The sequence below is a fragment of the Cupressus sempervirens genome, chromosome 11, assembly GCF_028749045.1.
Source record: "Cupressus sempervirens isolate cs-2001-9-10 chromosome 11, ASM2874904v1, whole genome shotgun sequence".
NCBI classification, from domain to species: Eukaryota; Viridiplantae; Streptophyta; class Pinopsida; order Cupressales; family Cupressaceae; genus Cupressus; species Cupressus sempervirens.
Genome location: NC_143128.1, coordinates 139,577,391 through 139,588,384, shown reverse-complemented (window position 1 = coordinate 139,588,384; position 10,994 = coordinate 139,577,391). Strand labels below are relative to the sequence as shown.

At 33.4% G+C, this 10,994-nt stretch overlaps 1 protein-coding gene across 1 annotated transcript; it reads right to left on the bottom strand.

Moving 5' to 3' along the window:
- Positions 1 to 3,618: 3,618 nt before the first annotated feature.
- LOC149528596 (alpha-xylosidase 1-like) lies at positions 3,619 to 8,639 on the bottom strand. Its single transcript, XM_089809389.1, has 4 exons — positions 8,213 to 8,639; positions 6,437 to 7,080; positions 5,663 to 5,893; positions 3,619 to 5,375 (listed from the first exon to the last, which is right to left on the bottom strand). The coding sequence occupies exons 1-4, from the start codon at positions 8,419 to 8,421 to the stop codon at positions 3,766 to 3,768; spliced, it is 2,694 nt and encodes an 897-aa protein (XP_089665515.1). The 5' UTR covers positions 8,422 to 8,639; the 3' UTR covers positions 3,619 to 3,765.
- Positions 8,640 to 10,994: the final 2,355 nt, after the last annotated feature.

Sequence of the window (10,994 nt, the reverse complement as noted above, 5' to 3'; positions counted from 1 at the left end):
TAACCAAGTGAACTCAATTAACACTGCATCTTCGCAAAGTTTCTTTTGGTAATTGAGTGAGATTGGTCAACACTAGTTCTATCTAAGATTTCCTTTGTTACTCAAGTGAACTCAATTAACACTCAACTTCTATGAACTTCTCTTCGACACTCGAGTGAACTCGATAAACACTACCTTCTGAACTTGGAAAACATTGGAATGTTTGGTAGACATAGGAAACTATCTTCATTTCTCGAGTGAGCTTGACATACATTGACTAGTAAAGATATGACATTTTGTGTAACATCAAAGACGATACACAATTAACCAATTGTTTTCAACACATTAATGCATCCAAATCTTGGAATTGCCAAGATAGGGACCCAAAAAGGATATGAATTATGTGATTGGGTGGATAAATGAGAAATTATGCATAGAAGTTAGAGTTAAAATATATTTTGAGCAAGATTGAAGGAGAAAGAGGACCTTGCTTTAAATTAGTTATGCAATTAAGTGCAATGTGAGGTCCTAATCTAAGAAACACACTAAAGAAGGCTAAAATGGTCTCATATAGAACACAAAGTAAGTATTTTCTTTATGTATTTTTGTGTGTGTGTGTCTATGTATATGTGTGTATGTATTCCATCCTCCTTTTTTCATATATTTCTTTCTCTTCATTTTCTTCATTTTGTATCCTTGTGTGTTTGTCAGTACTCTTTCGCTCCACAAATTTCAATATCTTCATATTTTTATCCACTACACTTCTCCCCTCCTCATCCACTATTATTTCTTTCCTGTCTTCATTCTCTTCTTACTTTCTTCTCTTTCATATTCTCCTATATCTTCTTCTTATGTTCATATTTATTTATTTTTTATCTCAATTGTGATCTATGTAAGTACTATTGCACATTTCTTTTTTATGCCTTCAAGAATACATATTTCAATTACATTCTCATTATTTATTTCTTCATCTTCTAGAATGAGTATATCTTCTTTGGTGTCAATTGCATGACACTTCCATCTAACTATCTATTTTACATTCGAAGAAATGTCAATTATAAAGTTTATCTTCTCCCAGTTGCATTGTATTCCTCACTTCCTTGATTTCTTATAGCAACTCTCTTCCAACAATCTACTAAATTTTCTCATCTCTTCTTTCAATAGAAGATCACTCTCACCCTCATCAAATTTCCTATCAAATATAGGACATAGATGCCATCTTCCTAATTTTTTCATCTTTTGTGAATTCTTGATCAAATAATGGACCCTCAAAGACCATTTTTTTTTCTTTCATATGCTTCCTTTACTCCACTTTTGCAAAAACACATATACATATTATTATGACAAAGACTTATAGATTGTTAACTATACTCTCTCCATTCATAACAGTTGTAATTTTCCTTCATTCTTATTCTTTTCTATGCACTACTACACCATTGTTTCATAATTTCCATTCTCCTTTCCCTATCCTCCTTCAAAGGGGTTTCTTCTTTCACCACATGCACACAATCCTCTCTATTTCATATCCTTTTCCATGAATTTTTGTTTGTTCTATGACCTTTTTGTGCATATCTCCTAAAATATATTATCATTGGAAAATATATACTTTCAATTGACCCACTTTTTTTCTTCTTTTCATCATCATTTTTTAATAAATCTTTTTTTTTGGTCCTCTTTCAAGAAGATTTACTTTTTCCCAAATATCTCTATTTCATTAGAGATATATATCTTTTTATCCATGTTCAAATAGAAATCTACCATTTTTTTCAAGCCTTTCAGTATCATTCCTTGTATCTACTACCATGTTGCCTTCACATATCTATCTACATATTTTCTCTTATCCACCTCAACTTCTTTGTATTTTTAAATCTCCAATACATCCCTTCTAGTATGGATTCTCTTGAATCATTCAAAAATATTTGTTCATACTTTATCTCCTATTATTCTTATCGAAATAGGATTCACATAGGTCTCTCTGTGACTTTTCTTTTCCTCCTTAAGACAAATTCATTCACTTCTAGAACCTCTTGCAAAGTCTTTGAAACTCTCACATCCTCTTACAGCTGTAAGACCCTACTTGTAACAATCTCTAACCTCTAGGGTATATAATCGTTATGTCATAAGAGCCTACCAGCAACAAATCTCTCACCAATGTTGATAAAAAATGTATACCTTCTCTAGTTTACATGCTTGCTTTATCCTCTACAAAATCAAGACTCTTTTCATTAGCACAATAAATTCTCTAGAACTCAAGCCCTCTTATTTAAGATCTTTTACTCCCTTACAACAAATTCCTATAGATCCTAAGTCCCCGGTAATTACAATATATCATCTTCTAAAATAGATCATCTAGAGCTTCCTCCAAACATTTTCCATCTTTCAAGGTTATACCTTGAGTTCTCATGGAGAAAAAGTCAACACAAATTCATTTCTAATATTGTTCAGTAAGATTTCCATTTTTCTACTTCTTTCTACAACTTATTTATGTTTTTCAGTAAGATTTTCATTTCCCCACTTCTTTCTATAACTAGAAACCTTTTCTCACTTTTACATTCTTTCTAAACAACTTAAGTTATTGCAACTTTCCTCTACCCAAGAAATACTTTGGTAGATTTACTTCTCTAATCTCCCTCTATACACTTTCACATCTTGGAGGAAGTGAACGTACACCCCTTTTATATATAATCAATGATATTCTTAACTCCTCGACTTTTGAATTGATTTATTTTTATTCTTCGATGAACATTCAACCACTTCCATATCAAATGATGCAATCATGGCTAAGGGATCTTATTAAATGACAGAGTCCTTCAATTGGCAACATGCAACTAAAGCACAAACTCATGAAATGGCACACTTCCATTACCTTCATTGATTTTAAACTGAAAATTATAAACATTATCATGTTATAGAACAAAATCTACTTTTTCTTTATCTAGATTTTTCCTTCCACTCTGTGCATATGGAAGCTTCTCATATCCATGGCAACTATTTAAATTCGTGTTTTATGCACTTTAAGGAGAGCAGCAGGGAAAGGTCATATGGAGGATATTAATATTGATTACTGATATGCAGCATCTCTTGTCGTGTATTAGCAATGCAGGAAAATAATTAAGCAGGGTAGAGAAGAGAAGCATGCTTAGCAGTAGGAACAATCCCAAACTAATAGTTAGTGGCACCAATTGTTGAGTGGTGTACTATTGTGAAGTTGCATATTTATTACAAGCATCCAGAAATGGATCCGCACCATAGATTTCTGTCTTCAGATCTACATCTTAGAATGCAAACTAACTCAGATTTACTCTGTAAATGTTATGCAAAGACTCTATAAATGTTATGCAAAGACTAACAGAAATGTATGGAATTTTGCTTCTGTAAAATTTCCATGGACTAAGTCGAGTAGTAATTGAACATAACTCCTAGCGCAAAGCTTCCAGTAATATAGTTCCCTCAACTATTTTTCCCATCACTGTAATCAATTATTTCCTTGTAATACTATAAACTATTTCCGTATTTTTCTTCCCTTTCATATTCTTTTTCTTTCTTCCCATATCCTTCTCGCATCTTGATAATGAATTACAGAATGTGCATAATCAAATCTATAAATCAATCTACATAAAAACTATTATTGTTAAAAGATTCTAAACTTAAATATATCTCAATTATTTATTTATTTTTATTTAAGCAAAGGGCACTACAGCTGCATCAAGCACAGCTCTTGCTTACGCTTGATCAAATTGTAAGAGAAAAGATCAGTACTCTATAAGTTTAATATAGTTCGCTCAACTATTTTTTCCATGTAATAGTAAGTTCAAATCTCTTACCGATTGGATGGGAAATATTTGAGACAATAACAGATTTTCCATCCACAATAGCTCTCATATTTGTATTTCTTTTGTCCTCCCCATTACCGTGAACAGAAAGAGTAGTGCTAGCGGAAATTGCATTGGAATGTTTAAAAGAAGATTGCAGTCCCAAAACTGTAACCTTCTGAAGAGTCCATCCCTTCCTAATTGCAAACTTCCCCATCTGGACTTCTGATCTGAGCCGGAGACTTTCCTCTTCAACATTTGCATGGAACTTCACAAAGCTCGATTTGCCGTTCTTCAACTTCATTTCCAAATCATATCCGTTGTCCAGAAATAACTCCCCATTTGCTTCCCTACTGCTGCCCATTGCAACCACCAAACTGAATGGGCTTTTTCTCGCTTCTCTAGTTGTCATTGCCATTTCTTGCATAGGCAATATAGTCGCTTCATATACATGAACGTTGATGGTATCTAGCGGAGCTTGAAGCCTTACATATGAACCTCTTTCCATCTGTATAGAATCTGAAAAATTAAACAGACTGTACCAAGTCCCCTTTGGAAAATAGGCATCTGCAGTCCTTGCTCCTTCCTTCAGAACAGGGGAGACTAGAACCCCATTTCCCAAAAGAAACTGGGTGCTGATTCCCAATGTGTTAGTATCTTGGGGGAATGTGAAAAAAAGAGGCCTCGCCATTGGAGATCCTTTGGTATGGGCTTCAAAAGATAATGTGTATATGTATGGAAGAAGACGGTATCTCAAACCTAATGCCTTCCTTGCAGATTCTGTGACCGACTTCCATAAGTAGAGCTCTCGACGAACTGTATCGATTGCAGAATGATCTCTAGCAAAAGGATAAAATGCACCAAGTTGAATCCATCTATTGCAGAGTTCTTCTGTTGTGTTTCTTGCAAAGCCACATATATCAGCACCCACCATGGGGATTCCAAACAATCCAAAATTTAGAATTGTCGGTATGGAGTACCAGAGATCATCCCATGTTGCAGCATTATCCCCTGTCCAATGTGCGGCATGGACTCCAGATCCAACAAAGGTAGAACGGGTCAGTACGAAGGGTCTCTTGTTTATTACTGATCTCAGCGCCTTGTTGGTCATAATGGCCTCTGAGAGCCCATATAGATTATGTGCATTGTATTCCAAAACACCATTATAATGTACTGCACTGGCAGCCATTGTTTTGTTTCCCAATGGCCTGAGAATTCCAGAATTGTTGATTTTGAAAGGAGGATCGTCCCATTTTGTGACATTGGCATCATTGCACGCTAAACAACATTCTGTCTGTGCGTCTTTTGTCGGGCAATTCCCAGATTTTGGCAAGGAACATGTAATTCCACTGCAAAAGTTGGAAACCTCATTCATATCAAGCCAAAGGCCGTCAAATGGAATTGTGCTGTGGAACTCTGAGATTTCTTTCGTCCAGAAGGGTTGTGTCTTGGGGTTCAGAAAATCTGGAAAGTATACTGGGCCTGGCCATACTTGTGCAAGGTAAGGAACACCTTCTTGTTTCACAAAAATGTCCTCTCTCGTCCCTCTTTGAAAAGTCTTGTATGTTTCACCTACAGCTAATCCTGCACATGTTGAGCGAACTGCATGAATGCCGTTACCATGTAGCTAAATTCTATTTCATTCATATGGGTACATAAATATACATGTTACAATATACATTTTCAGGAGTCTAATCATTCTCTTGTTTCTTCCTGTCATTCTGGAAGTCCCTTTGTACTATTGTTTTTATCATCTTAGAGACTAGAAATTAAAAACACTCCCTGGATGCATCTAGTGTTGTTTAGCTTATCTTACGTTAAATTCCCAGAGCATTGGACGAGTTCATGATGAAAAGAAAATTCAGCGGTACCTGGATCAACTATGAGAACATATTTCTGTCCATTCACATGGATCTGTTCAATAAACTCTCTCATTTCTTTCTCGGGGAAATTCACGGGATCCAGAGTGAAATCCTTGAAGTCATCCATATAATCAATGTCTGTCCAAATAACCTCTAGCGGAATTTTTGCTGCTGCATACCCAGCTACAACTGATTTAACGTCTGTGATGTTTTTATATCCCCACCTACATTGGTGAAAGCCTGCACAATTCAATGCAGATGGTCGCATGAATAAGAACATGAATTAGCTTTAGTTCAGAAATATCTTTTGACCACTCGTAGAAATTATACATGCATTGGAAATATATTGGTGTTTTCAGTAATTTGTAGCATTTGTTTTGATTGCATCCAATGGGACAGAGGCAAAGTAGAGGCTGACATTCTTGGTTCTTGCAATTTATTTGGTCCAAGATCCAAAGGTTTCCACCAATCTACTTAAATTCAAAACCTTCCAAATTTTCTGAATCCTGTTATTTAGGTTATTGGCATGCCTTGATTTTTGTTCGAGGAGATGCATCTTGAAGTTAACTTGTAAGCATCTTCTACCTTTTGGAAATTAGATGAACTAGGTATATGTCTCTGGGCATATATACAGTGTTTCCCTGTTTTTGTTCGTTGTCACTCTTAACCTTTAGATCTCTTCTTTCCACTTAAGCGTATACTGGAGATCTAAAGCATTAATGAAAGTTTCTAGTAGTCAATGAATTTTGTTATCAAGAGAATGAAAAAGTAGAAGATAGTTACCAAAAGACCAGTATGGCATTGGGGCAGGACGACCCACGAGACCAGTGTACTGCTGAACAACAGAAAGCGGGGAAGGGCCAGAGAAGAAATAGAAGTCTAAAACACCTCCAATGACTCTGTAGGTCAAATAGTTGCCCCCATATTCAACATCCATGCCATTACTATTCAGCAAAAGAACTCCGTGAGCAAGCCCCCCTGCTCTTACATCCATATAAAATGGATGAGACCCATAGAGATGCAGATACAAATTCATACTTCCAATGTCTGCATTCCATAATGTATGGTGACTTTCATTCTTGCCCAAACGAAACCCTGGCCGAGTGCTCTCCCCCAATCCATACAGAGAAGCATTCCAAGGAAGAACAGTAGAAATCTCCAAGTACTGGTCCTTGAACACCATGTTCCCAAATGAATAAGCATTGCCTACATGTTGTGCAGTGGAATTGAAGAGGACTTCTCCATTTGAACGCCTTGTAACCGCAAATCCAAATGGGTTTTTGGTGTATGAAAACTGCAATTCGGGCTCCTTCTTACCATTAACTCCATCACCATCATTTTTTCTGGCTACCAATTCTCTTGGGACTTCCCATCTTTCATTATTAGCATCACTAATATAAACCCTTATGCGATCATGTGCTTCATACCTGAAAAAGCTCCAACTCAAAGGCATCAACCACAACCATACAGAGGGGACAGGCTAATCTTCAGACAAAATGCATAAAGACAAAACAGAGTCAAATTTTTTTTTTTCCAGATTCAAAAAAATGTAGTGATTTTTTTCCAATTTTTTTGTTGTTTTCGACTACAAACTATGCAGATCAAGAAGATCAAATGCTGAAACTTTCAGGAAAATCAAATATGTTTTCGATTTTTTGAAAATTGGTCAACTGTACAGTTTGTAGGGAGGACAGCCACATCCCATACAGAGACCATATATCATATGAAATTTTTAAACAAGAGAGAGCTAAAAAGGATTGGCGCACTCATTAGATACATATAAACAAGTTAAAGGAACAAGGAAAATCTAACACAGGAAAGTTGGAAACCTCAAACAAAGACAATCAAATGGAGATTGGAGTAAACAGTTTTTAAGAAAAGCTCCTAACATAGAATAACTCAAAACAAGTAATGATCATTGGCAATAGGAAGATCTAAAATCAAGACAGTAAAACAATGCTTTTGAGGATTGATTCATTTCAAAATTAGACATCAAGAATCAGCCATTTAAACAGGTGGATACACTTCCATGAGTCATACAGACCAATCTGGCACAGAAGATCATGCCACACCCACGCAAAGTATTGACAAGGATGAGGAAGATCTGAACACTATGGAAGGGGTATGAAATCCTTGAACCAATGCACTCAAATTAAGTTGTGGAGTGAAACAACTATGTAAACAGGTAGATATAATGTGAGAGGGCTTACAGATCATGTTATAGATCCCATGACCATAAAATAGACTGAAGAGGTAGAGGGAAATCTCATTCATTGGAGAGAGAGCTTTAGAAATTTTAAAACTGTAATGATCATTCATGGCTCTAGGGCCAAGGTTAAGTATGGCAAAGGGAAAATTGGAAGGTCAGTAGAACAAATTAGTTCTTGTTAGGGAAATTGATGTCCACCAGTGGTCAAGCATGGCCAATGGGACTGACAAATCATTAATGTGAAGTTCTTAGTGTATCTCCACCAAAGCAAAGTGAAAATCTAGCCAAAAGCTCAAAAAATCAAGCCTAAATTTTAAATGCAGCTGACATGTTTGAGTGATGATAGTTACCTGACCAGCAAATGGAGGTTTTGGATATCTGGGCCATAAAGAGAACTGTTGGCCATTAGCTGCAGTTGGGCTTTGAAAGATCTTCCATCTGGTGTTTCTGTGACTGAATGCAGTGTATAGCCTCTTCCAAGAGCATTGCAGGCCAGAGGATAAGATAAAACTAACAAGAATGCCAGAGATAACATTAAAATTGTATTTTGTACAGCCATGGATGGAATAAGAAATATGAAATCCTAAGCTCAAGTAAAGGGATGGAATGAATTACTCCATATAAAAACTATCTACTACTACAACTGAAGTTCATATGTAGAATATGGTGAAAAGGTTTATAAAAAGAAAAGATTCATGATCTAAAAGAACAGTTTTGGGTGGATTATGGTGATTAGTCACGAGTTATGGAGTTTAGCTTCTGATAAGCATGAAGTTCAATATGTCATCCACGAACATACTTTATATTGGATAGTACTTTGTAACCCTAAGTGATCAAAACAGCAGTCATAACTTTATTTGATTCTAATTTTATTCAACGCCTTTGTTGACCATGATAATATGAAAGTAACTTTCAGACATTAAATATCAGACTAAAAGTTGTATCTTTTGAGGTGCATAATGTAAATACTGTATTACTTATCTACAATCTATAAGAGTTCGTATTACAGTTGAATTGTAACTGCAATTATTTTAATATTAAGAATATTTCAATATGTAGTAAAATATGAAATTGCTGATTATAAATTTATTTCGATTTGTATTTTAAGAAGAAAATATTCAACATTTGAACAAAAAGATGAACATAGACTAAATCATACAATTTTTATTAAAATCTGTTTATTTTATTTTATTCTATTATAAAATGGTAAGTCTATAAAAAAATTTAAAAACTTAATAAAGGTGTCTCAACAGACCAATGGGACTAGACTAATTCCCCTTAAGACAGGTGCACATTTGACTTTCAGATGACTTTGACTGAAAATAATTAAAACTATTAAAGTTATATGACTAAACTATTAATTAACAAATATTTTAAAATTATATTTTAATAAAGGGAGGTAAGACTTTCAGATGACTTTGACTGAAAATAATATCAACATAAAATCATAATTAATAACTTTGACTTTGACTTTGACTTAAATTTGTATAATAACTTAAAAGGGGGAAAAAAATCATTGCATGACCTTTAGATGAATGGCATACTTCTTACTTTGGTCAAGAAATTGCCATTGAGCACCGTCAGCTCAGGCTGCTTTGAGTTTGAATATATTATCATCTTTGAAAGTCCATAGTTGCATTCGTGCCAGTTTACACTGACGACTAAGCTACTATAATGGTCAAGGGTTCTAGATTTTCTAGAAATTCATAATGTATATTTTGCCCTCTATAAAAGCATATGTAGGGACAAGAAAACATCTTGTTAAAAACTTTATATATAATGTAAATAAGCATTTATTAAATAATTTGAATTATGATTGAGTTTGTCAGGTACGTTTTTAAAAAAGTATAAAAGTATAGAAATATTATTTTGGTGTGTTTATGTTAATTATATATAACAAGTGTCACCTAGTAGGTTGTATTTGTCTCTGCAAATTGTTCTATTGACTAAATGTATATTTAATTCTATTTTAGAATGTTAAATTAGATTATTATATTATATATAAATCATATAATAATATAATCTATATTTTTAAAATTGTAATAGCTCCTTAAAGCATCTATGTATTAAAGTATAATTGATTTATTATTCTAGACTATATAATTGTAATATATTATAATATTGTTCAAAATATAAAAAATAATATATAATAATTAAAATTATGAGTGGAAATAATAAAATATGTTGTCATATATAAATTGTCAATAGATTTATTTATATATTATATAGTTTTATTGAATATATTTATAGTTTCATATTAAAAACATATTAGTATTAACAAGTTATATATAATTGTTTGCAAAAAGTTAGTCCAAGAAATGCAATATGGTAGAGCCTCCAATAAAACGGCTCCTATAACACATAATCAATTGCGCCAATAATATTAAAGATAAATTAATTGTATCAAATCAAAAATTAAAGAATAAATATAAAAGTTATGAATATTGAATTTATAAAAAAATAATTAGGTTTTGGAATTGAATTATGGTGATTGTAAGAATTAGGATTTCAAATACATTTAAACATTTTGGTTAGAATTAGGATTAAGAATAGAATTTAAAATGGGATTAAGATTAAAGATACACTTAAGGTTAGAATAATGATGTGGAAAATGGGGTTATAGTAAGCTAAGGGTTAGAAATATGATTCCAAATAGATTTAATATTATGGTCAGAATTAGGGTTATAATTAAGAGTAGACTTATAGTTAGAATTAAAATTATAGTTAAGGTTAGTAATAGGGCTATGGCTATGGCTAAAATTATCTTTACATTTAGATTTTTAAATTGTAAATAGAATAAACAGTACAATTAGGATTAAAATTAACATGAAATTATTATTTTAAAAATATAGATATAATTAGGGTAACTACACCAAGTTGTGGTGCCAAAAGGGGGTATAAGTGGACACCTTTTTTCTGAAATCAGCAATTTCTGAACTTCAACAAGAATTTGAAGATAGTTACGCTCAAAATTTTAAGACATGAAAAATACAAAAGTAGTAGTCCTTTGAATCTAGTTTCTAAACTACTATTTTTTTTCAAAATGGTTTATTTTTAGGTCCCCAAAAAAGGGGGCCATAGAAAGTGGTATTGTTTATTCAGAAAAAACATAACACAGTGCAAAGTGTGGCC

What these genes read in the sequence shown, in the direction of transcription:
- LOC149528596 (XM_089809389.1), bottom strand. Translation starts at nt 8,421, where the DNA reads ATGGCTGTACAAAATACAATTTTAATGTTATCTCTGGCATTCTTGTTA. An exon ending in AATGCCATACTGGTCTTTTG is followed by an intron (nt 5,894 to 6,436) that starts GTAACTATCTTC and finishes TGAATTGTGCAG; the next exon opens with GCTTTCACCAATGTAGGTGG. An exon ending in TGTTCTCATAGTTGATCCAG is followed by an intron (nt 5,376 to 5,662) that starts GTACCGCTGAAT and finishes CAACATGTGCAG; the next exon opens with GATTAGCTGTAGGTGAAACA.